We start from the raw sequence: 23,749 nt of genomic DNA, 5'->3' as shown, positions 1-23,749 counted from the left end.
TTGGTTGCAGGCATATCCCCAGTAGGGGGTGTGCAAGAGGGAGCTGATCGATGACTCTCTCTCATCGATGTTTCTAACTCTCTATCTCTCTCCCTTCCTCTCTGTACAAAATCAATAAAATATATATATATATTTTAAAATGTCCTTCATGTTTTAATATGATTTTTGGTATCTTAATCAGCTTTAGTTGTTTTCGGCAGGAGCATGATCTAAATATCTTAGCATGTAATTTCCAGAAACAGGAATTTTCCCATAATTGCATCTTTTATTTGTACATGACCAAATCCTACTTTTTCTCTTAGGGTCCTCTGCTTTAGCATACATTGCTTGTGGCATGGAATCCATAAATGTTGATAATTTGATAATATGCTGTTAGAGCAATTAATAATTTTTAGCTAGTTTTACTTCAGCTGCTCAAAGATAAAGGTATCTTCTACTTGTTAACTCATATTTGTTGCTGTATATAAATAAATTACTAGAAAACATCACTTTAAAACAACAAATGTTTATTATTTTACACAGTTGTTGAAATTCAAGAATCTGAGAGTGAGTGGCTTAGTTGAGTGGTTCCCATGAGGCTGCAAAGTTTTGGTTGGGGCTGCAGTTTGAAGGCTTGACTAGGGATGGAGGACCCACTTCCACTCCTGTGGCTGTTGTCAGACTTCGGTTCCTCGCCAAGTGGGCTTCTCCGTGGCACTGCCCACACGTGGCAAACGGCTTCCCCAAGAGGAGTGATCCAATAGGGAGGGAGAGAGACAGAGAGGGAAGGAGATGGGAGAGAAAAGGATGAGAGTGGAGATAAATGCAGCAAAGATGGAAAACAGAGTCTTTTATAACATAATCGTGGAAATGACATCCCATTCCTTCTACCATATTCTGTTGGTTATAAAGACCAATAGTGAGTGGTACAGTGTGTGAATACCAGGATGCATGGAACATTGTGGGTTATCTTGGAGGCTTTCAAGCACCTTATTTTCCCAAAGAGAAAAAACCTTTATCATATTCAGAGGTTCATAATAAAGCACTTGAAAATAGACCTGTTTCTCTATTCGTAAAAAGCATGAAAATATGGTTTCAATTTTATCTATACAAATGCAGAAAATATTTCCCAAAAGGTGTTACATGTTAAATTGTGTATCATTCCAAGCTAAATCCTAAACATAGAATGTAAATATTTAAAACTACTAATAATCTCATTTTAAAAAATGTATTCAGTGGTAAAAGATAAATTTAGATGGTGCGGCTTAATGTCTGGTAGAAAAAAACAAAGATTTTAAATACAGATGAAATAAAAAATAACCATGCAAGTGTTTTAGTAATGAAAATTTAAGAGAAAATAACCCTCCTACTGAAACATATGGTTATAATTTCAATAATGGATTTGCTTGCCTTTCCACAATAAGATGCTTTTATCAATTATTGAGTAAAAGTGGGGAGCAATACAGTCTTTTAAGATTCTAAATATAAACCACATAATTCAAAATAATTGAAGTATAATTGAAATGGTATTCTTCAGTATAAATAGTATGCAACATTTGTATAAAAGAATGAGGGGAGCCCTGGTCAGCTGGCTCAGTTGGTTGGAGCATCGTCCCTTACACAAAAAAGATTGTGGGTTCGATCCCTGGGTGGGATGCAAAAGGAGGTAACCAATCAATGTTTCTTTCTCACATCCATGTCAACCTCTCTCCCCCTTCCCCCCCTTCCTCTCTCTCTCTCTCTCAAACCAATGAAAACATAACCTTGGGTAAAAATTAAAAAATATATGGAGAAAAATATATATACTTATGTATTTACTATTACTGCACCCATACTTAGGCAGATACACAGGAAACTAACAAAAATGATTATCTTTTGAGTTTGAAGAGTGGGAAGAAACAAAGTACAATATATGCACACTGGTAGAAGGTGGGAAGTAAAACTTTCATTGATAAGTTTTTTCTAATATGTGAATCATGTATATATATGGAACACTTTTTTAATCACAAAGAAAAATTAAGACCTAGCATGGTTCGGAAGTTTATAGTTTATTTCAAGATATATTGTTTAAGTAATGGGGGAATGAGGACATATATGTAATACCTTAATCAATTAAGAAATTTTAAAAAAGATATTGTTTAAAAATGAGTAAAGTTATGCTTGCTATTAAAAAAAGAAAAGCTGTTATCCTATCTAATAAAGAGGGGATATGCTAATTGACCATCACACCCTCACAAAGATGGAGGTGCCCACAGCCAATAAGGAATATGCTAATTGACTGTCACACCCTCAAAGATGGCAGCACCTACAGTCACAAGATAGTGGCGCCAGTCCCCTCAGCCCCACCAGGATGGCAGGCGTGAGGCACGGCTGGGCCCGTCCCTAGGTGAGTCTGCCCACTCCACGCATCTGCTTCCAGAGCCCCCAGTCCCCTCAGACCCCCAGCTGCCCAGGGCCAGCCCAAGGCACAGGCAAGCCTTGGATGGCGGCTGCCTAGCCTCCCAGGGCCGCCTGAGGCTCAGGTAACCAGGGCTGGCAGAGGCTTGTGCTGCCAGCAGTGGTGGCAGCAGAGGTGTGATGGGGGTGTCACCTTCCCCTGATCGCCTCCTGCCCCTGAGGGCTCCTGTTCTGTGAGAGGGGGCAGGCCAGGCTGAGGGATTCCCCCTTCTAGTGCATAAATTTTCATGTACTGGGCTGCCAGTTTACTTATAAAACAGTATCTAAATCCAAGCTGTTATAAACGTGGACATGTATTTGAGATACCCATGTCAGGCTACTACTTTTATAATAATTAAATTATAAGGTAAGACATTCACACAGAAGACTATTTTAATCCTCACCCAAGGATATTTTTCAATTGATTTTTTTTTTTTTTTTAGAGTGTGTGGACGAGAGAGGGAAAGACAGAGAAATATCGATGTGAGAGAAACACATCAATTGGTTGCCTCCTGCAGGAGTCCTGACCAGGGTGCCAGTGCCAGGGAGGACCTTTCAACCAAGGTACATGCCCTTGACTGGAACTGAACCCGCAACCCTTAGGTCCACAGGCCGATGCTCTATCCACTGAGCCAAACCAGCTAGGGCACAAAAGAGTCTTTAAAGTAAATAGCCTTATGAGGGAAAGTTTGGTCTTTTTACATATTACTTTTTAGATTTTCAATTCTTGCCTAGCCAAGTTTAGTGCCGACCATCTAACAGGTTCTCAGGTTGCCTTCTCATTATTGGCATGGTTATCCTGGATTGTTTTCCAACCACCTAGACTAGATCTATATTTCTATTACAGCAATTACTTTAACTTTGTTAATGATCTGCTTCACACATTCCAAGAGGGAAAGAACTATTTATTCATCTTTCAACAAGTGAAGGATAATAAAGTGCTCTGCAGATAGCAAGTACCGGTATATATATATACCCAAAGTTTGTTCGATGGCTCCATAAAACAATGACCTAGATTATATTTCACATTTCAAAATTCAGAGAGAGAGAATAGTATTAAAAGGCATAAGACCAAAAACAGATAATTGCAGACTGAGTACAAAAACCATTTCTATTTTTCACCTTTAAAAATTTTAAACTTTAAGTACCAATATGAAGAACATGACAACAAATGCATTCAGAGACATACTGTACAAAGAATACTTTATTTTCTTTTTAGCCTCACCCGAAGATATTTTCCCACTGATTTTTAGAGAGAGTAAAAGGGAAAGGGGAAGACAGAAACATCGATGTGAGAGATACACAACGATTGGCTACCACCCGCAGGAGCCCCGACCAGGACCCGGGCTCCAGGAGGAGCTTGCAGCCACGGTATGTGCCCTTGACTGGAATCTAACCTGGGACTCTGGTCCACAGACTGACGCTCTATCCACTGGGCCAAACCAGCTAGGATTTCAAAGAATACTTTAAAAGATGCCTCCAAAAGCACATAATTCCAATTATTATGAAATGTAGTTTTTTTCAAAAAACAAATCATTATGGAAGAGCCCTCTACTATTTGTTTATTTTATATTTAGATTGTGCAATAATTTATATTGCAAAATAAACACAATATAAAGAAAACAAATTGAGTTTAATATGTCATTGCTTTTACCTTATGCTATTGCAATTAATTTCACAAGTTATATGTTATCATTTTATTTAATATTTGCAACATTTCACACTGTTTTTGAAGTAGCTACTTCCAAAAGACTGATATTCTCCTCTATACCGCCTTTGGCTAGTACTACAGATGTGATTTAGTAGGAACCATATGGCCAATCTGATTAAAATTCTTAGCCTCTCCTAACCTAAGACCTCTCAGTTCCTGAGTTATAACTGTTTTTGGTCTTCAAGTTGAGATACTTCCTAAATATCTTTTTTAAAAGAGGGCTCTTTAGTGTAATTTCTTTTTCTTGAGATATACAAGATTTTTATACAAAAACATATATATTTCACTTAAGAATAAAAAAAAGCATCAAAATATGATTATATTTTATATAACTTAAATGACAGTACTAACTAAAAATATACTCATAACTTTTTTTTAACACAACATTTCTTATTTTGCTTTTTGAAGTAAAGAGGAAAGTTCTGTAATAGTTTTAAATACATAGAATTTAACTTATGTTAATATTCGGTTATAAAAAATAACTACCATATAAAGAATTTAAAATATGCAAAAGTAATTAGTTCATTGAAGTTTATAATAAATACATCAGTGTCAATGAAAATATGTAGACTTGCCAAGAAACTTCTAAGGTTTAAAGTCAAAATAATAAAAATTTGTTTCATGCTTCATTTTATTGCTACATAATGACTATTTCAAGGGTCATCTGGCCTGTCGTCAATCACTTTTTATATAAGTGGCAAATATAGTGGTATACTTTGGAAAGAAAAGAGAAAAAATAATATAGTGCAATACAAAAATATTGCCTATTTATAAATTATTAAAGATTTATAAAACACATACCAAATGACATGTTCTCACTATAAAAACAATATACTTAAATATAGAAGCACAGAATCGTGAAGCACCCACAGTTATTTTAAGAATACCCATTTAATCAAGAGAAAACCATATATGGAATAATTTGAGAAGAAAAAGGGAAAATTCTGATTTTAATCCAAACAATCAAGAGTTTATCTAGTCATGGAGGTAGGGCTCCACTCCAATTATACAAATAAGTTGTCTGCCTTATTCAAAGAACATCATATTAAGTCTAATATGGAAACTGGTCTGCGCCATTGAAGTATATTTTTAACAGACTTTAGAAACCAGTAATCTCACTGCCATATACAGAAGAGATATTTCGCTTTATAAGGTTACATCTGAAAAAGAGCCTTCATTAAAACTGATCTTGGCATAAAGAGGTATTACTAAGTGCAGATACCTTGGCATAGCATTTAAACAACACAATAAATGCTACAAATTTCTTGAAGACAGAAGCAATCCTTGTCTTTTTAGTATTTTTATTAAGTGTAAATCTTCAAAAACTGGATCGCATAAGTTTTTAGAGATTGAAATTGTGCTAATGATTTTTAAAAAATCATTCCTGCCTATAAAGCAAAATTTCTATGTGTTTCAAACATTAAACATATTTACTTTTAGTGTTCATGGCATTTTAGGTTTAGTGCTGGAGTTAGTTTTAACAAATCAGTTGCAATATAAATACTATGATTCACTAATATCTTTTCACTAAAAAAGATTTTCTATAATGAAAAATACTAATTCTATTTCTAATGGTAAACTAGTAGAGTTGGAGGTTCCCCCATGGATCACAGGTATTAGAGCACTATCAAGATCATTTAGATAATGCTGAGGAAGAAGTCGGCCTTCGGATCCTGCCTGAAATTCAACCTGGAAAAAAAAAATCTTGATAAGTCAATCCTAGAAAGTGAGCAATCTTGTTTAGCTCAGTATATGAATGTAAAATAACTAAAAATAACATCCAGTTTAAGCATGTTAAGAATATAATTGGCATTTTATTCATAAAATATTCTCCTACATTTCTTTTATCCATATATCACATAAATTGTAATTGTTCCTCCTACATATCCCATTAAAATAAAAAAATTGCCAGTAATTCATATTTTAAGTTTCTTCTCAATGAGCATGTAAACACACTGAAGGGCTAGCTTTTGAATGATTACCAACATGACTTAAATGCAAACCACATGGTGTTAATAAAAATAATCTACTTCAAAATATTTTTAAGCCGGGACCGGTTTGGCTCAATGGATAGAGCGTCGGCTTGGGGACTGAAGGGTCCCGGGTTCGATTCCGGTCAAGGGCATGTACCTTGGTTGCGGGCATATCCCCAGTAGGGGGTGTGCAAGAGGCAGCTAATCGATGACTCTCTCTCATCGATGTTTCTAACTCTCTATCTCTCTCCCTTCCTCTCTGTATAAAATCAATAAAAAAAAAAATATATTTAAAAAAATATATATAAAAAAATAAAAAAATAAAAAAAAAAATATTTTTAATTTGTTGTTGCATAATAATATTTGAATTTAATGTTGCTGATAAAAATTATATTTTAATTTGCCTAGAGAAATATTAACAGTGCTTACTCAAATAACACACAAATGTCAGACATTTCCTTGAAAAAGGAACTTTTAACAGTGAGATGAAAATATAAGTTCTTTCCAATAAGAACTCTGAGTATAACACATCCTGACTGAAGTAAGTCTTCAGCATTTGAACTCATTCATGTTTAGATAATCCATTCTAAAGAAGAAACTGCTTTGAAATTTATTATGTTGGATGTTGGAAACAGAAATGTGCGTTACAATAATACTGGAGTACTATTTTTTACCTATCACATTGGTAAAGTTCAAAAGTTTGATCACATACTGCTTTGATAAGTATGTGAGGGGAAAGAACCCTCTCAAAATTATGGTAGAAATATAAATTGGTATAACATCTATTTTAGACAAGTACGGTAATACCTATTGAGTACATTTTTGGATTAGACAATTCTAAAAATGTTTCTGATATACTCACACTTTCACAAAGGCAAAATATTGTGGATTATCTAAATATAAATCAGTGCATATAAAAAATATATAAGAATACTATCTAGCCAAGACCGGTGTGGCTCAGTGTATAGAGCGTCAGCCTGTGGACTGAAAGGTCCCATGTTCGATTCCAGTCAAGGGCATGTACCTTGGTTGCAGGCACATCCCTAGTAGGGGGCGTGCAAGAGGCAGCTGATCAATGTCTCTCCCTCATCAATGTTTCTAACTCTCTATCCCTCTTCCTTCCTCTCTGTAAAAAATCAATAAGATATATTAAAAAAAAAAATACTATCTAATAAAGAGGGAATATGCAAATTGACCATCACATCATCACAAAGATGGCAGTGCCCAGTCCCCTCAGCCCCCTCCCTGGATTCCCCCAATCCTTTCAGCCCCGCAAGGGGGTGGGGGGGGGAAGGAGGAGGTTGCAGGTGCACGGTGTGGCTGGACTCACCCTCAGCCCCTCAGCCACATAGGGCCAGCCCAAGGTGCAGGCGAGCCTCAGATGGCAGTTGCCCAGCCAACACCCAAGGCAAAGGCAAGCCTGAGGCTTAGGGAACCAGGGCTGGCCAAGGCTTGTGCTGCCAGCAGTAGCAGCAGCAGAGGTGTGATGGAGGCATCGCCTCCCACCCCTGAGGGCTCCTAGACTGTGAGAGGGAGCAGGCCAGGCTGAGAGACCCCCTGCTCCAATGCATGAATTTTCATGCATCGGGCCTCTACTTAGTTAAATAAGAGTAACTTATATAATAAACTACTACTATGCAACTTAAAAAGAATATGTGTTAATGTGAAATCTCTCTTAAGGAACATTAAGTTAAAGAAGGTAAAAAAAAAATACAGTGTAAAAGGGGAAATGAAAAGGACACACACTCACTTGCTTGTACATGTTATAAAATCACAAAGAATACATAAAAATGGGTATCATTTGATTGCCTCACCAGGAAGAATGAGAGGGAATATTGAGGAAGATAAAAGGATTTGGAGTTAAGGATGGAAGGAGATCTTTCCACGTCTATTACTCTACTGGGCATCATTTACATTGTAGCCAGGAATTAAGGTGCCAATTACATAGACTACAATGGGAATGCTGTATTTTGGAAATGTCCAATGAAGCTGTACTGTTATATATACACTTTGAGTAAGTTTAAATAGTTTGAATATAGGATCTATTCAGAATAATAAATTGAAAAAAAAGGATTGTTGTGGAGCAGGGGGTCAGCAAACTATGGCCTGAGAGCCAATCGGCTCACCGTTTTTTAACAAAGTTTCACTGGGACAAAGCCGAGCCTATTGTTCACATTCTTTCTATGGCTGCTTCTGCACTATAATAGAAGAACTGAGTAGTTGTGAAAGATATCATTCAGCCCACAATGCCAAAAATATTACTGTGTAGCCTTTTACAAAAAAAAGTTTGCTGACCCACTGAGGAGAATAAAGGAGATAATGTACCGGTACACGAACTGTGTGCACGAACTGTGTGCACAAACTGATGTGCAATAAATTTTCATGGTCTTTATTCATCCCAAAATGAAAGGTTAAAGAAACACCTTTTGATTGTTTTAATATATGATAAATTCATTTAAAAAATACATCACAAAAACATGCCTCACCATATCAGTGTCGATGGACACTCGGAGGCCAATTTTGTTCATCCCATTGCTCTTTAAAGTTTTCAGGTGAGGGCACAGTGCAGTACTACACGCCATGGCTATTTCTTTTGCAAACTGGTAACGAGTTGCTGAAATAGACACATCCTGGTCCTTTAGAAAGTAGAACACCTGAAATTAGGAAACAAGTCATGTTTAAAAATGCAACAATTGCTACTTTCATATCAACTTTATTAATAAAATTCTAATGCTAGTGCCATGAAATTCATTAGCTTAAGAGCAATATATATAGGAGCATTACACATGCACCCACACACCATGATCTACACATACAAACAAATCATGATCCACATTACATACTAGAAGCCTGGTGCACAAATTTTGTGCATGGGACAAGGTATGTGTCCCTCAGCCCACCCTGCACCCTCTCCAATCTGGGACAACCCTCTCAACACAGACTGCTGACTCCCAACCACTCGCCTGTATGCCTGCCTGCCTGATTGCCCCTAACCACTTTTGCCTGCCAGCGTGATCACCCCCTAACAACTCCCCTGCCAGCCTGATCAATGCCTAACTGCTCCCCTGCCAGCATGATTGCCCCTAATTGCCCTCCCTTGCCAGTCTGGTTGCCCCCAACTGTCCTCCTCTGCAGGCCTGATAACTTGCCAGTCTGATCGCCCCCTAACTGCCCTCTGCAGGCCTGGTCACCACCAACTGCCCTCCCCTGCAGGCCTGGTCCCCCCGCAACTGCCCTCCTCTGCAGGCCTGGTGCCTCCCAACTGCCCTCCCCCGCTGGCCATCTTGTGTGTTGGAGTGACAGTCAATTTTCATATTATCTCTTTATTAGATAGGATAAGTTAACTTAAAACCAAAGATCATGGAACTTGGAAATGACTTAGCTATTTTTGCCTAAAGTTAGCCTGTAGCAACGAGAGCCTTGTTAACTCAGTTTAGAGAAGGTACTAATGAATCTACCCTGAAAGGTAACCATCCTATAAGGACATTTTAATAAAGTTAAGGTTGAATAAAGTAATAATGTTCTATAACTTCTGTATCCTCTATCTTGTAGATATCTATGTAGTTTCTATCTTGTGCATGCATAAAATTCACAAAGAACACATATGCAGTAAGTAACACTGATTGCCTGACCTGGGAGGTAGAGAGAGGGTGAGTATGGAGGTAGACTAAGGGTTTTAGAGGTTTATAATTTCATGTCCCCTTCTTAAAATAAAGAAACTTTAAAAAATAACTTGTATATGTGATTATAAATTGATGTCAACAAAATCTTTTACTTTTTGTTAAAGAGAAAAATGAAAATAATATGATCAAACAATATATTTCTTTATAAATAAAAATGAAAATGCTGCCAAAACTTAACTGTGAGCTGGCAGGCAGTGTCATCATACAATAGCCTGAAATAAATAATACTATGGAAAACCAAATTTGGCATTATAAAAGAAAGTCTGGTAAGAAATATGTGTCTCAAGATATAATGTAAAAAGTGTAATACGCTGTACTGAAACATTCAGAAGTTGAGTAGTGCAGTATCTTCCAGTTAAAAAAACAAAAACCATATCCAAACCCAGCATATAAAGGAAAGGCATTTTCTTCCTCAGTTACCTCAGTACACTTTACAATCTTCTCATCAGTTTCAAAATCTGTTTCCAGTTTTATTTTCTCACTTGGAAATCCTTGTAATGACATTCCATCCACAGAACTAATAATACTATAGAATAAAATTAAATACAAAAGAATTATTACTACTAAAGTGCTTCTTATGACATGAATTATTAGATTTGAATAAATGGAATAAGGACAAAAATTATGAGCTATAAGTTTAAAAACAGCAGTAAGACATCTCAATTACATATAAAATATTTTATAATTAAAACTAGTTTATATTCATTTACCAAGATTTCTTGATATGTAGCAAATTTTATCTACTTTTTCATATGCCCAGTTCATACCTGAAGTTTAAAATATCTTAGTCTTTTAACAGAAAAGCTGTCTCACAAATTTAAAAAAAAAATCTATTTTAGAATCCTTCAGCATTAACCCTCTTCTTTCTTTGCTCCAGACCCATTATCGATTCGCAAAAAAAAAAGAAACAACTGAAAAGAGGAAAGGATGAATGGTGATAATATTCTGTAAGGCCTCTAAAATATATATTATTAAATTCAGTTGTTTGAGTTTACAGTGAGTCAGTATAAAAACAAAATAAACATCCAAGGGGAATCCTTTACTTACTTGACAAAAATAGATATCCTACCATAGAAAAAGTGTCTTGCCTTTCTCAGCCCTGGCATCAAGCCCACACTGCTACACAATGGACATATTGTCATTGGCCCCTCCCAATTGACCACCCTTCAATAACTGACAGCATCCTGGCCAAGAAAACACACATAAGGCTGGTTAGGCATATGTTTGAAAAAAACAGACTGAATTCATTAGTTGAAGTATAAGCACTGAAATTCATGGTATAATTCTGTATTTATTCATAAAAGATTTCTTTTTATTAACAAGATGTTTTTATCCTTCCCTTTTCCATTAAACAATTATATTTTAGTAACAAGAAGTTCCTACCCTTTGTTTCCTTTTTCTTCAGGATCTACCCAGCAAATGTCCACATATTCTCTCAGGTCTATGGCATCAACTTTCCCACATGTAATTTTAAAATCTTTTTGTTCTCGTAGAGCTAGCCGCAAGCCATCCATGGTCTCTGGAGTTATTTGCACCATTAAGCCATCTGAAAATGAGAGTTATATTTCATACTTATTTTACTAAATATCAATTTACATGTCTAAGCCATAAAATTTATTCCAAAATACAAATGTATTTTGTTCTTTGCAAATTTTTTTAAACTCATCTGTTAAATCACTTTAATCATTGTTTTCTATTAGGAAAAAAAAACTATTTCACAAAGTTAATAATGGTAAATAATTCTTTTTAATGAATGGATATAAATTTTCCACTTCTGGCTGTGATACCAAACTAGCTCTTTTGTAATAACCAACCATAAAACTAGGTAAAATGTATAAGGCAACTCTTTCAGTAATAGACAGCAGGAAATGCAATACCTGATCTCTACAAGAAAATTCAACAAATGAGCCCACAATTGCCCAGGCAAAGTCTTGGGACAATGTCTACATGGTGCTCCATTAAGCTGCAATGGCCCTACTGGCTTAAGAAGCTAGAAATAACAGACTGGAAAGTCTCTGAATCTGAGTCAAGACATTAAAGAAGGGGCACTAAAGACTCTGTGCAAGGGCCACTCTGCGTCCTTGGACTAGCACTGGGGAAGAGTGCTGGAGGCTGTGTTCAATCAGCAATAGCCAATTACTTAATCAAGCATGCCTACAGAATGAGACTTCCTCAAACACCAGGGTTCCTGGAGCTTCCTGTTGGGGAACACATCAAGGTGTTAGAAGGGTGATGTGAAGGAAGGGTGGTGGTACATCTGGAGAGGGCATAAATCTCCATGACCTTTCCCTGTGCTTATCTTCTATCAATATTTGGTTGTTCTTAAGTTATATCCTTTATAAATGCTTTATTATAAACCAGTAAACATAAAGTGTTTTCTGAGTTCTGTAAGCTATTCTAGCAAATGTTTGAACCTGAGGAAAAGGTAGTGGGGTCCTCTGATTTATAACCAGTTAGAAGTATAAGAAGCCCTAGACTTCTAATTGGAATCTGAAGTGGGGGGCAGTCTTTTGGGACTGAGCCCTTAACCTATGGAGTCTGTGCTAACTCTAGGTGGTTAATGTCAGAATTGAATTGTTAGACACCCAATTGGTGTCAGAGAACTAGAAAATTAACTGATGTGAGGGGGAAAACCCACACATTTGGTGTGCGTAAAAAACCGCTCTCATCCGGAAGAACTGAATCACTGATGCTGGATCAATTCCTATTCAAATGCAGAAAAATGTCATTGGGTCCTTATCTGACACATGCATATTGAAGGCAGAGCTTTAAATCTTTTGGAACAAAACAGGAGAACATCTTTTTAATCCAGGATGAAAAGATTTCTTATATAAAAAACATTAACCATAAAATATTAATAAATTACATTGTATTAAAATGAAAACTTTCTATTAAAAATACACTATAAAATTATGTAGGAAATCTACAGTTTATAAAAATATTTAACTATAAATCAGAAAAAGATACAAAAGGGGCAGTCAGACATCCCTCAAAGGGTCCCACATTGGAGAGAGTGCAGGCTGGGCTGAGGGACCCCCGACCCCCATGTACGAATTTTGTGCACTGGGCTTCTAGTATTTAATAACAGTGAAAATACGCCATACTTGCTGGCAACAACATAGATAAATTTTAGAGACGTAACATTGCATGAAAATAGTAAGCTCCATAAGACTGATATAAATAGTAAGCTCCATAAGACTGAAGAATGATATCATTTTTATAAGTCTCCCAAATAAACATTAACAATATATTATTTAGGCATATTTTTATACAGTGCAAAAAATTTAAGTAAGAGGATGATAAACTGTATTTAGTCTGGTAGTTAATTTTGGAGAGAGAAGGAAGAAGGTGTAAGTAGATCCAAATATTGATCATGTTTTGGGGCTGCAGAATTATTTCACAGAAGTTTGTGGTGCTATGAAGAACATGAAATAATTTATATATGTCCTTTTACATAAATATCAAATATAGTTTCAAAAAGAAATCTTTACATCTTTACATTAAAACAATCTTAAAAATGAAACTCCTACCTTCAACTATGCTGGACTTAGCAAGAAATCCTGAAGATGATTTTAGAGCTCCATTGAATACTACAAAACTTGCACCTGTCACTGATTAAAAAAAAACACACAACAATTATATTTTAACCTGTTATATTTAAATGTTATATGACATTTGTTAAATATATAATGTGGAGCATGGCACATTTTAAGTACCTGATAAATGTCATGCCCACACCACTTAAGTTAGAAAGCTAATAAATAAATAAATAAATAAATAAGATAAATATTGCATACAAGTAAGTTAATGGTTGTATCTAATAATTGATGGGCAGTTGTATTAATTAAAGTTTTGTGTTGCCCTAGCTGGTTTGGCTCAGGAGATAGAGCATTGGCCTGTGGACTGAAAGGTTCTGGGTTAAATTCCCAGTCAGGGCACATACCCAGGTTTCATGTTTGATCCCCTTTAGGGGTCATGTAGGGGGCAGCTGATCAATGATTCTCTCTCATCAGTGATATTTCTATCTACTGCTCCTTCTCCTTTCCTCTCTGAAATCAATAAAAATATATATTAAAATATAAACAAACAAACAAACAAATAAATAAATAAAAAGTGTCTGTCAGGGAGAGTGTGAGAACTTGAACATCCACTATTGGTGAGAGCATAAATCAACAACTTGATGATTATCTCCTAAAATTACAAATACATGTATTCTTTTATACACCAATTCCATTTTCAGAAATTAATGGTATGGATACAATGTTATGCACAGAATTTATATAATAAAAGGCTAATATGCAAATCGACCAAATGGTGGCATGAGTGGTTGCTATGACACACTGACAACCAGGAGGCAGACACACAACCCAGGAGTTGCCCCCTAGTGGTCAGTGCGCTCCCACAGGGGTAGCGCCACTCAGCCAGAACTCGCAGCAGTGGATTGGAGCCTTTCCCGCTTCCACGGCAGCGCTAAGAATGTCCGACTACCGGCTTAGGTCCACTACCTGCGGGGAACAGCATAAGCTGGCAGTCAGACATCCCCTGAGGGCCCCTGGACTGCAAGAGGACAAAAGCAGGGCTGAAAACCGACCCCCCAAGTCCCTGAGAGCATGAATTTCATGCACTGGGCCTCTATTATTTTATGAATAGCCAAGGACTAGTAAAAGTTATCTCCACCAATATAAAGGATAATTAAATGAAGTACACATATACTAGTAAAGTGAAAAGTTATGTAGAATGTGAAAATTCTTTATATACTAACATAGAATAATGTCCAAAGTATGTTAACAAAAGAAAAAGCAAGGTGTAGCCTGGAACAAATAGCTTATTTAACAAATGTCTCAGAAAAGATGTACATACTGAAACTGAAAATACTGGTTTGGTTGCCCATGGGGAGGAGCAGAGGGTAGCCTGAGGGTCAAGGAAGAAAGAGACTTTGTACTATAAATATTTATATATTTTGAACTTATACCACTTAAATATAGTATACCTATTCAATAAATATAAAATAGTTGTTAAATTTTAATGTAAAAAATATCAGTGACATGTTCAGTGAAAAAAAACACAATACAAAAATATAAATATCCAGTATTATATCTTCTATTTAATAGATATTAATATAAAAAGGAAATACAGTAAAAATATCAACAATGGCTATATATTGGTACTTTTTTCTTTTACTACTTTTTTCTTTTTTTGCTACTTTTAAAAACATATTTTCCAAGCTTATTACAAATTAGTACAAATTACTTTTATAACAGAAGAAAAAACTATATTAGCTGACAGATGTTAGAATATTTTAAATTAGTTATTTTATTATAATTGTTATTTTTATGGAATACGTACTTCCACATAACTTTCCATTGGTCAGGCTCTCTGCTGCACGGGTGTGGTAATCTAGCAGTCACTGAGGTCATTCAACCAGAACTGAGAGTATGTCACTCAGACCTGCTATGTACCATATTTATCATTTTTATATCCCTAACCACTTCAGTTTTATAAATTATTCTACATTCTTATCTATCCTGTGCTCTCCTTAATTAAGAGAGTTGGAGCAAAACACATGTGAAGGTGAAAAAACCTCATTCAAGAGACAAATAACTGGAGGAGGAGGTAGAGGGGGAACGGGACACTCCCACCATATGGGACATACTAAGCCTGACTATCTGTACAGTGTTCTTTAAACCTAAATGTAGCCTAAAAGAAAAACACAAATCAGAAGCAATTTTAAAATATTTTTGTGTATTGCCTTGTAGGAGTAGCTCAATTGTTGAGCATCAGCCTATGAACCAGAAGGCCATGGTTCAGTTCAGAGCACATGCAGGCTCAATCCCCAGCAGGGGGCATGCAGGAGGCAGCTGATCAATGCTTCCCTCTCATCATTGATGTTGCTCTCTCTTCTCTCTCCTTCTCCCTTTCTTTCTGAATTCAATATAATCTCACACACACACATAAAATTTTAAAGCATGTTTTATCACTGTCAATTCAGCAAACATGTAATATATATATATATATATATATATCCCCTTTGAAAATAGTTCTATTTATTGAGGTGCTTTAATGGATCAACACTAGGAACCAACACTCACCTTTTCTAGGGTGGCCAGTGGCACTGTTGGCCTGTGTCTGATAAACTCCATTATTCTGTACACAGACTAGATGAGAATCTGCTTCTGTACTAAAACTAGCTCCAATGCTAATGACATGCTCATTAGAAGAATTTATCACTTTCATTACCTTTGGGGGAAAAATAACACTTATTTAGAAACACTTCTACTATTTCATGCCTTTATTAGTTACACTAATTCAAAGAGTCACCTTTTGACCAGCTTCATAAATCTCAAACCTTGGTCTAGAAAACCATCAAGAATGTGATAGAAACAAATGTATTAAGATAAAATCACCTCAATGCATAAAACAGTAAAAATAAAAAATAAAAAAAGATGAAAGAATAGAATTAAATGCCTTGTTAGGAAGCAAATCTAAAACTTCAAAAATAATATTGTATATTTTGCCATTATATATTAGGTAGTCTGATTCAAAGCAAACAAATTTAATTGACAAACTTCTAAGGAAATCTAATGTTCAATAATTACCTTCAAAATTTTAATTAAGCAATTATACTTACATCATTGTATTTTTTCCGAGGTATTTTTATGCAGCTCTTCCCCATTTCCATGTGAATCAATAGCTGATCTATATTATGCAAGGTATACTGGAAATTTCGAAGGTCCTATATAAAATAATATTTCCATTAACCTTAAACTACTATTCATGCACATTTAACCATTCATTAAATCCATTAAAATTATCCACCATTTTAAGACTTGTGATACATAACTAAAACTGCCATCTAAAAACTAGTACTAACTTACAAAACCAACTAATCCAGTTACTATCTGGAGTAGTAAACAATATCATTCCCAGGAAGAATTCTATAGTATTTGGGAGTGATCTCCTCTTTCTATTTAAAGATTGTTCAAATAGGTCTTCAAACAATATTATAAATAAAAGTAATTCCACTAAAATACTTTTCTCTGGTAACAGGAAACACAAAATTCTAGAAATCTGAGGTGGGAGGGAACCTGAGATATGATCTATTCCAATCCTTCCTAAAGCAAATGAGGAAACATAAGCCACACTTTGCTCACAGTCACCAAACTTACTAACTTTACAGACACTTTTACATCTTCAAAAGCTTCAACATCAGTGTAGATCTCACTTTATTTAAATATGTAAGCACCCCAGCAGAATGAATTGAAAGGCAATTACAATCAGGTACCTATAAATTAGATGTGCTCTAAAAAAGGAATTCATTAGAAACAGCCCATTTGTATTAAATGAACAAGGATATATTTATAAGTAAACTTTTATTATACCAAATTAAAATAGGAAAACATATTTTACTAAATGTTGATCCATTCAGTAAAATTTACTAAACACATTTTTAAAGTAACAACATAAGAACACTTTATAAAATAGTTCAATTACTCACAACAAGTAAGTTCATTATAGTGTGTCCTATCTCTCCAAAAAGAGGTTTTCGGCCTCTGATACTTGTTAGAGGAGCAGGATATGCTATACATAAGAAAGAAAAACTGGTTACTGCCCCCAAAGCCCACACAAACAAACACAAGAGTCTTGAATGTGCTACCTTTATTAATTTTTACTTTTTAAACAGTATGAATAAATTACCCTCAATCACTTCTTTGAAGAAAATTAACCATACTGAGTACTAATCAGGTGCTGCATTGAACTAGGAACTCTGTATACATTATCTTATTTATAAACTCCACAACAACCTGATGAGGCAAATATATCTACCCCTACTTTACAAATGGGAAAGTAGGTCCCTAAATTAATGTAACATAGATTTGAAATTTGGTTTGCCTGATTCCAAAGCATTTAATCTTTTCACTATATGTTTCCACAAATTCTGATGGTTGGAAAATTACAGTAATTGGTTAGAGCCCCCTATCAAATTCTGAATTTAAAGAAAAATAAGAAGAATTAAATATTTTAATGGCTTGTAAAACTAATATTCAACTGTGCTAATTTTTTAAAAAAATGTACTTTATTGATTTTTTACAGAAAGGGAGAGGGATAGAGAGCTAGAAACATCAATGAAAGAGAAACATTGACCAGCTGCCTCCTGCACACTCCCCAACGGGGATGTGCCTGCAACCAAGGTACATGCCCTTGACCGGAATTGAACCTAGGACCCTTCAGTCCACAGATGGACACTCCATCCACTGAGCCAAACTGGTTTCAGCTCAACTGTATTAATTTAGAGATTTATATAATAAATTTTTATAGTTCCTGGGTCAGCATGATAAAAGGAGCACACAGTTAGAGAAATCAACAGAGGTAATTTTATTTAAAACCTTTAAAAGGTTTTGACTTAGAATGGCATCCTGTCAGTTTCAAAGGGACCTCACAAATGATCTAATCCAACATTTAATGATATTTTAACCAAATGATCTCAACATAAAAGCATAGAGAATTCTCATTTGAAAATTACTAATTTCAGCCGGCACCGGTTTGGCTCAGTGGATAGAGCATTGGCCTGCAGACTGAAAGGTCCCGGGTTCGATTCCGGTCAAGGGCATGTACCTTGGTTGTGGGCACATCCCCAATAGGAGTGTGCAAGAGGCAGCTGGTCGATGACTCTCTCTCATAGATGTTTCTAACTCTGATCCCTCTCTCTTCCTCTCTGTGAAAAATCAATAAAATATATTTAAAAAAAAAAAGAAAATTACTAATTTCAGACAGTTATTTTCAGTTTTTAATCATGGGACTCAACTTCTGTCATTAATTTTTACATATGTACATTATCTCTATTGTAGAGAGCGCCTGGGAAGGCACATTGGCATTTCTTTAATTATTGTCAGCTGAATCCAGTGGCATTGGAAAAGTCATGTCCTGGAAACAAACTTTGCCAGAGGTAGGCCTGTTGTCAGCTGACCTTCCGAGCAGGTGCCAGCAGGTGGGTTTTGTTATTTAAATCCAACCAAGCACCAGGAATGCACATAATCTCCTTTTTCTTAACTTTTAGTAAAACTTCCTGTTTTTTGCTGTATAAAATAAACACATTATATTGGCTTGGGGTCACTGTTCCTATCCCTGTCCTTGTCAGAAGACAATGGTCCCACCTGGCCCCAGCTTTTCCCTTCTCTTTCTTTCCTTTTCTCAATCCCCAGCCACCCCTACTCAGGAACTGGACCGCTTTCTAGCCACGCTGGACATGGAAAAGAAGAGAAATATTTACACTCTATAACAATATAAACACACACACACTATACTACACTTCCAAGTTCATTCCTAAAGAGGCATGGGCACCAATAACACCACAATGCTAGTCTATCCAAAACCCAGCAGAACATGAAGAATTCCGAAAAAATAGCTGAGACTAGTTAACTTCTATGTATAACTGCTGATATGCCCTCATATCATGCACTACTCAATAGCTACCACAGCTTTGCAGCTCGGATCCCTGTGTATCTTTTGAGAAGTATCTCATTTGCCCCATGACTTTCCTTTCAGTGGGTGAAAACAGACTTGGTTGGTATCTAGAAGTGATACAGGCCAAACTTACAGATTATAGTTACATACTACTTGAAATTAGCCAGTACAAGTATATTGATCTAACCTTCCATAAAAATAGTATTCAAGTATTAATATCAGAGACAATATTAGGTTGAATGGATGTAACACTTGGCTCAGAATGAAAATTTTTAAGTTCTTCGGTTTACACAGCACAAAACCTGAGATAAAAGTTAAATTTTGTTACTTTTAATACAATTTAATAGCATCACATACTTAAATCCTAAATGAAAGGACCTCCTCCCCAAAAATCACAGTTTAATAAAATTTGCCAAATAGAGGAATTTAGCGAATCTCTTTCTCACTGAATTTGTCCATTTTGAAATAGTAAAGGTCACTTTATAATCTGCCTACATTTAATTTTCCTCCAAAAAGATCTATTAAATTATATTAGAATGAAATATATAAAATCTTATGAGCTGTCCTTCACTTGCAATAAATAGACTATTTCTTTAAAAAAAAAAAAAAAAAAAAAAAAAAAGGAGAAAGAGCCCTGGCCAGTGTGGCTCAGTTGGTTGGACTGTTATCCTATGCACCAAAAGTTCTCAGGTTTGATTCTGGGTCAGAGAACATACTTAGGTTGTAGGTTCGCTCCTCAGTCAGAAACAACCAATCGATGTTTCTCTCTCAGATCTATCTTCCTTCCTTTGCTCCATTCCTTCTTCCTTCCTTGCCCCTTCCCCCCCCCTCTCAAAAAAAAAAAAATATATATATATATATATATATATATTTGAGTTTAATGCTAGAAATAATTTCAACTTAGATATAACTATATATAAACCTCTTTAGAATCTCCAATTGTATTAAGGATAGATATGTAAAGATACACACAAACTCACACTCAAATATAAACATATACATATACTAGTATTATACTTAAATGATATAGTCTACATCACTTTTAGATAACAAGCTAAATGTTAGAAATATAAAAATAAGAAAAAGGAACCTCATGATTAACAAAGATGGGAGCCACTATTTTTAAGTATTTCCTTCTCTAATAGTCAACTCTTGATTATAGTCAGTAACTGAAAGCAGTAGCACTGATAATCCAAAAATCCTTTAAGTTTGACTCCCTATGTATACAAATTGATGGGGGCAATAATTTGTCTTCTTAACATGTAAGCAACATAAAATGAACTCTCTACAGTACATGCTTTTCAGAAAACTTCAAGTTTTTGTGGGTTTGTTCTAAAATTTAAAAAAAATATTTTAAGGTAAGTTTATATAATAATTATGACCATCTAGAAACTTCATTATATATCAAGGTTTTGTAGACTAATTTGGAAGTAGAGGAAGGTTGTTTTGGAATTTTAAAAGTACAGTGAAACAGAAATGGTTCCATTAATCCATTAAAAATTTGATTTTAATGATACTCCTGAATTCTTATTTTAATCTATTTAAACCCATGAAATTTAACTTCATATTCTAAAACTTACCTTTATATTCTGCACCCAATCTCAGCATTAAACGCATAGGGAAAACCTTTGCCCAGGGAATCTCTAGCTTCTGGATAAGAATTCCACAAAGAAAAGGATTACTTGGTAAGGGGAGATCATCAAGTTTCTGAAAAGTGGGTGTAATAAATAGGAATCCTCCATGGTCCTTGCTACCGAGAAAACTCTCAGTAAAGGTAATATTGTCCAAGTTTTCTATGTATTTTCCTGGAAATAAAATCATTTTTAAAAGATTTTTAGTTGTTTAAAAAAGCTTTCTGAGTTTGACTGTCCCCATATAAACTTGCTTATATAAAGGCAATGTAGAATTTTTTTTTATTTCCACTCTAGAACAAGCATCTATTCAATACTTTGTGTGCACAAAGGTCAAGTTATTCCTGGAGATAGGAATAACCATAAGCTATTTAAAAATCTTTCTCCTTACTGCATGGTCAAGTAAATAAAAATAAAAATTAAAATATCTCCCCAATCTTATACAAACAGAAAGAAAAACATATAGACACATAAAAAAGAAAGAAGGTAATAAATAAATAAAAGAAGGCAAATATATTTTACTTATTTTTTAAAAATCTATGTAAAGACACTAATCAGATAAAATGCTAGATTTAAGGAGACTGAAAATGATTATTAAGACCTAAAAAAGCAATAATCTCTTCACAAAATAAATCTTTAGTACAGTTAGCATAACCAAAAGCATAAATGCCTTTAATTAATTTGTCTATCCCCTAATCTAAGAACTTGTATGCATGCGAATAAGCATAACCAATAGACACAGACACCAGGGAGATGAGGGCATGTGCTGGGGAGAGGGAGAGGCCAGGGCGAGGTCAATGGGGGAAAAAGGAGACATGTGTACTACTATTTGTAATACTTTAAACAAAAATAAATTAAATGAAAACAAAAATAAACAGTTCAAAATAAAAAGCTATACCTTTTAGAGCATCCTTATATATGGAGATAAATAGTCTGAAGATGTCCTTAGGGATAGTATCTTCATTTGGCAAACATAACAATAGAATAATAATTTCTGCCTGTCCCAAGCCATGCAATCCATTGGTTGAGAAGTACCAATATTTGTCTGAGGAATCTTAAGTGATAAATGATACAACTATCAATTTCCACTTCTATTAACCAAAAAACTAAATATAATTGTCTTTTGCATGAAGCATAATTTTTAAATTCCTTATTTTTCCAAAGTTCTCACAAAAACTTTGAATTGCATAAGATTAATGTAGAAAAGAGAAAAATTATCTGATGGATAACACTAAAATAAAAGATGCACTAATATGATTATAAGAGAATGAAAAGCTGAGAATTCAGGAGAGATGCATTTTTGAGAACTGAGGATTATTTATTACTGAAGATTATTTATTTTCTTACTTTTAATTAGATCACAAGTTGTTGACTTTAAACTGTCTTTATTGCTACTAAATCAGGATTCTTGCTTACCTCAATTACCAGATTTCAATTTCGCTAAAAGCTAAATGAATGAAATGTATTTAATTGTATCATGAACATCAAAATACAGCTCAGCTATAAGTCTATAACCTTAAAATAGGACTTAATGAGGGACACTAGTAAAAATCTGTAAGCTTGTATTTCAAGTCCCACTGAATATAAACTTGCAAAATTTATTTATATTCATATTTGGCTAAAAACCCCAATATCCAGTGCTGCTTATTTTTCATGATTGCCAGTCTATATCAAACCTGAAGATGTAATTCAGAAATCCTGCTTACCAATTAGGCAAAGAAAGATGAATCATTACTTACAAAATACTAACTTGACATTCACAAGTAGATTAGCATTTAGGACAAATGTAACAGGGTGAAAAGCTTTGTCTTCAAGAAGCAAAATGATCTGCTCATGAGATGGGTGTTCTTCCACTACAGGCACTAAATCATGAAAATGACATATAATTAGAATAAATATGACATCCTGTAAAATATGCTTGCAGTAAAAAAACAACAATAGGTTTATAAAGCTACCAAAGGCTTGAGCAAATTAAAACAAAAGCAAACATGTTCCACAACGTCAATTAATATCCTGGACAACTGTTATATACTTATTTTTACTTTGCTATATATGTAAAGAATTAATACTATAATACATATAAATCCTGATATATTGTATATACACAAAAATGTTGATTAAGCAGCGTATTTATATAATTTTAGCACCTTTAAAATTTTTAAACAAATATTTTTGTAAAGTGGATTCTAGTCTGCCAGCCACTCCAATTATAAATTATGAAACTTACCCTGATACAATGCTGGGAAATTTATCTAGACCCAAGTTGTACAAACTGCTTGCTGACATATGGCCTATGCCAGCAACAAGTGGCAAAAAAAAAAATTTTTTTTTAAATAAAAATCTTGACCATCAAAAGGAAAATGTCCATGGCCTGCAAAGAACAGGACTTGAAAGTATTCTTAGCACTATAGCCAAATTTATGAAGTAGCACCTACTGACGTAAAGAGGTCTAAGCTCCATTCCCCTACATTGCCATGCAAGAGCATAATTACTTCAAGTTGCAGGATGCAGCATAATGCAAGCATCCTAGGTAACTATTATGAGATAGGAGCTAACCACAGGATCTCTAGTTTGGAAAGAACCTTATAGATCTAGGTTCTCTTCTTTTAAAAACAAACTGAGGCCCAAAAAGATTATATAACATGCTTCAAGGCACATACATATAAGTAGCCGATGACAAACTAAAATTCCTAGCTTTGTCATCTAATCCAATACTCTTTTCTTTAGGCACCACTCTCCTTTAAAAAAAAAAAAAAAAGTGATATGTAATCAAACTCTAATACAATGGAAATATTTTCAGAGCTAAAAGTCTATGAGTCTCCTATTGTATTGGCCTTTTGTCTCACTCAATATAAGTTGGATATTATAAATGAA

General features: G+C 34.8%; 1 protein-coding gene across 4 annotated transcripts in view; it reads right to left on the bottom strand.

Annotated features, from left to right (window-relative positions):
* Positions 1-3,629: 3,629 nt before the first annotated feature.
* Positions 3,630-23,749, bottom strand: part of ZFYVE16 (zinc finger FYVE-type containing 16) — a 41,074-nt gene continuing 20,954 nt past the window's right edge. For 3 of the 4 annotated variants that reach the window (XM_036409362.2, XM_036409365.2, XM_036409363.2), the window contains 11 exons: positions 22,615-22,737; positions 21,774-21,929; positions 20,825-21,049; positions 17,278-17,360; positions 16,411-16,515; positions 15,872-16,019; positions 13,313-13,393; positions 11,166-11,328; positions 10,203-10,308; positions 8,586-8,753; positions 3,630-5,815 (listed from right to left, as the gene is read on the bottom strand). In XM_036409362.2, the coding sequence (XP_036265255.1) occupies positions 5,654-5,815; positions 8,586-8,753; positions 10,203-10,308; positions 11,166-11,328; positions 13,313-13,393; positions 15,872-16,019; positions 16,411-16,515; positions 17,278-17,360; positions 20,825-21,049; positions 21,774-21,929; positions 22,615-22,737 (1,520 nt within the window). In that variant the 3' untranslated portion in view covers positions 3,630-5,653. The remainder of the gene's footprint in view (positions 5,816-8,585; positions 8,754-10,202; positions 10,309-11,165; positions 11,329-13,312; positions 13,394-15,871; positions 16,020-16,410; positions 16,516-17,277; positions 17,361-20,824; positions 21,050-21,773; positions 21,930-22,614; positions 22,738-23,749) is intronic. The other variant, XM_036409364.2, reaches the window with a different exon arrangement.

Source organism: Pipistrellus kuhlii, unplaced genomic scaffold (genome assembly GCF_014108245.1).
Source record: "Pipistrellus kuhlii isolate mPipKuh1 unplaced genomic scaffold, mPipKuh1.p scaffold_m20_p_4, whole genome shotgun sequence".
Taxonomy (NCBI): Eukaryota; Metazoa; Chordata; class Mammalia; order Chiroptera; family Vespertilionidae; genus Pipistrellus; species Pipistrellus kuhlii.
Note: the sequence above shows the minus strand (reverse complement) of the source record. Positions and strands in the feature narration are given on the sequence as shown.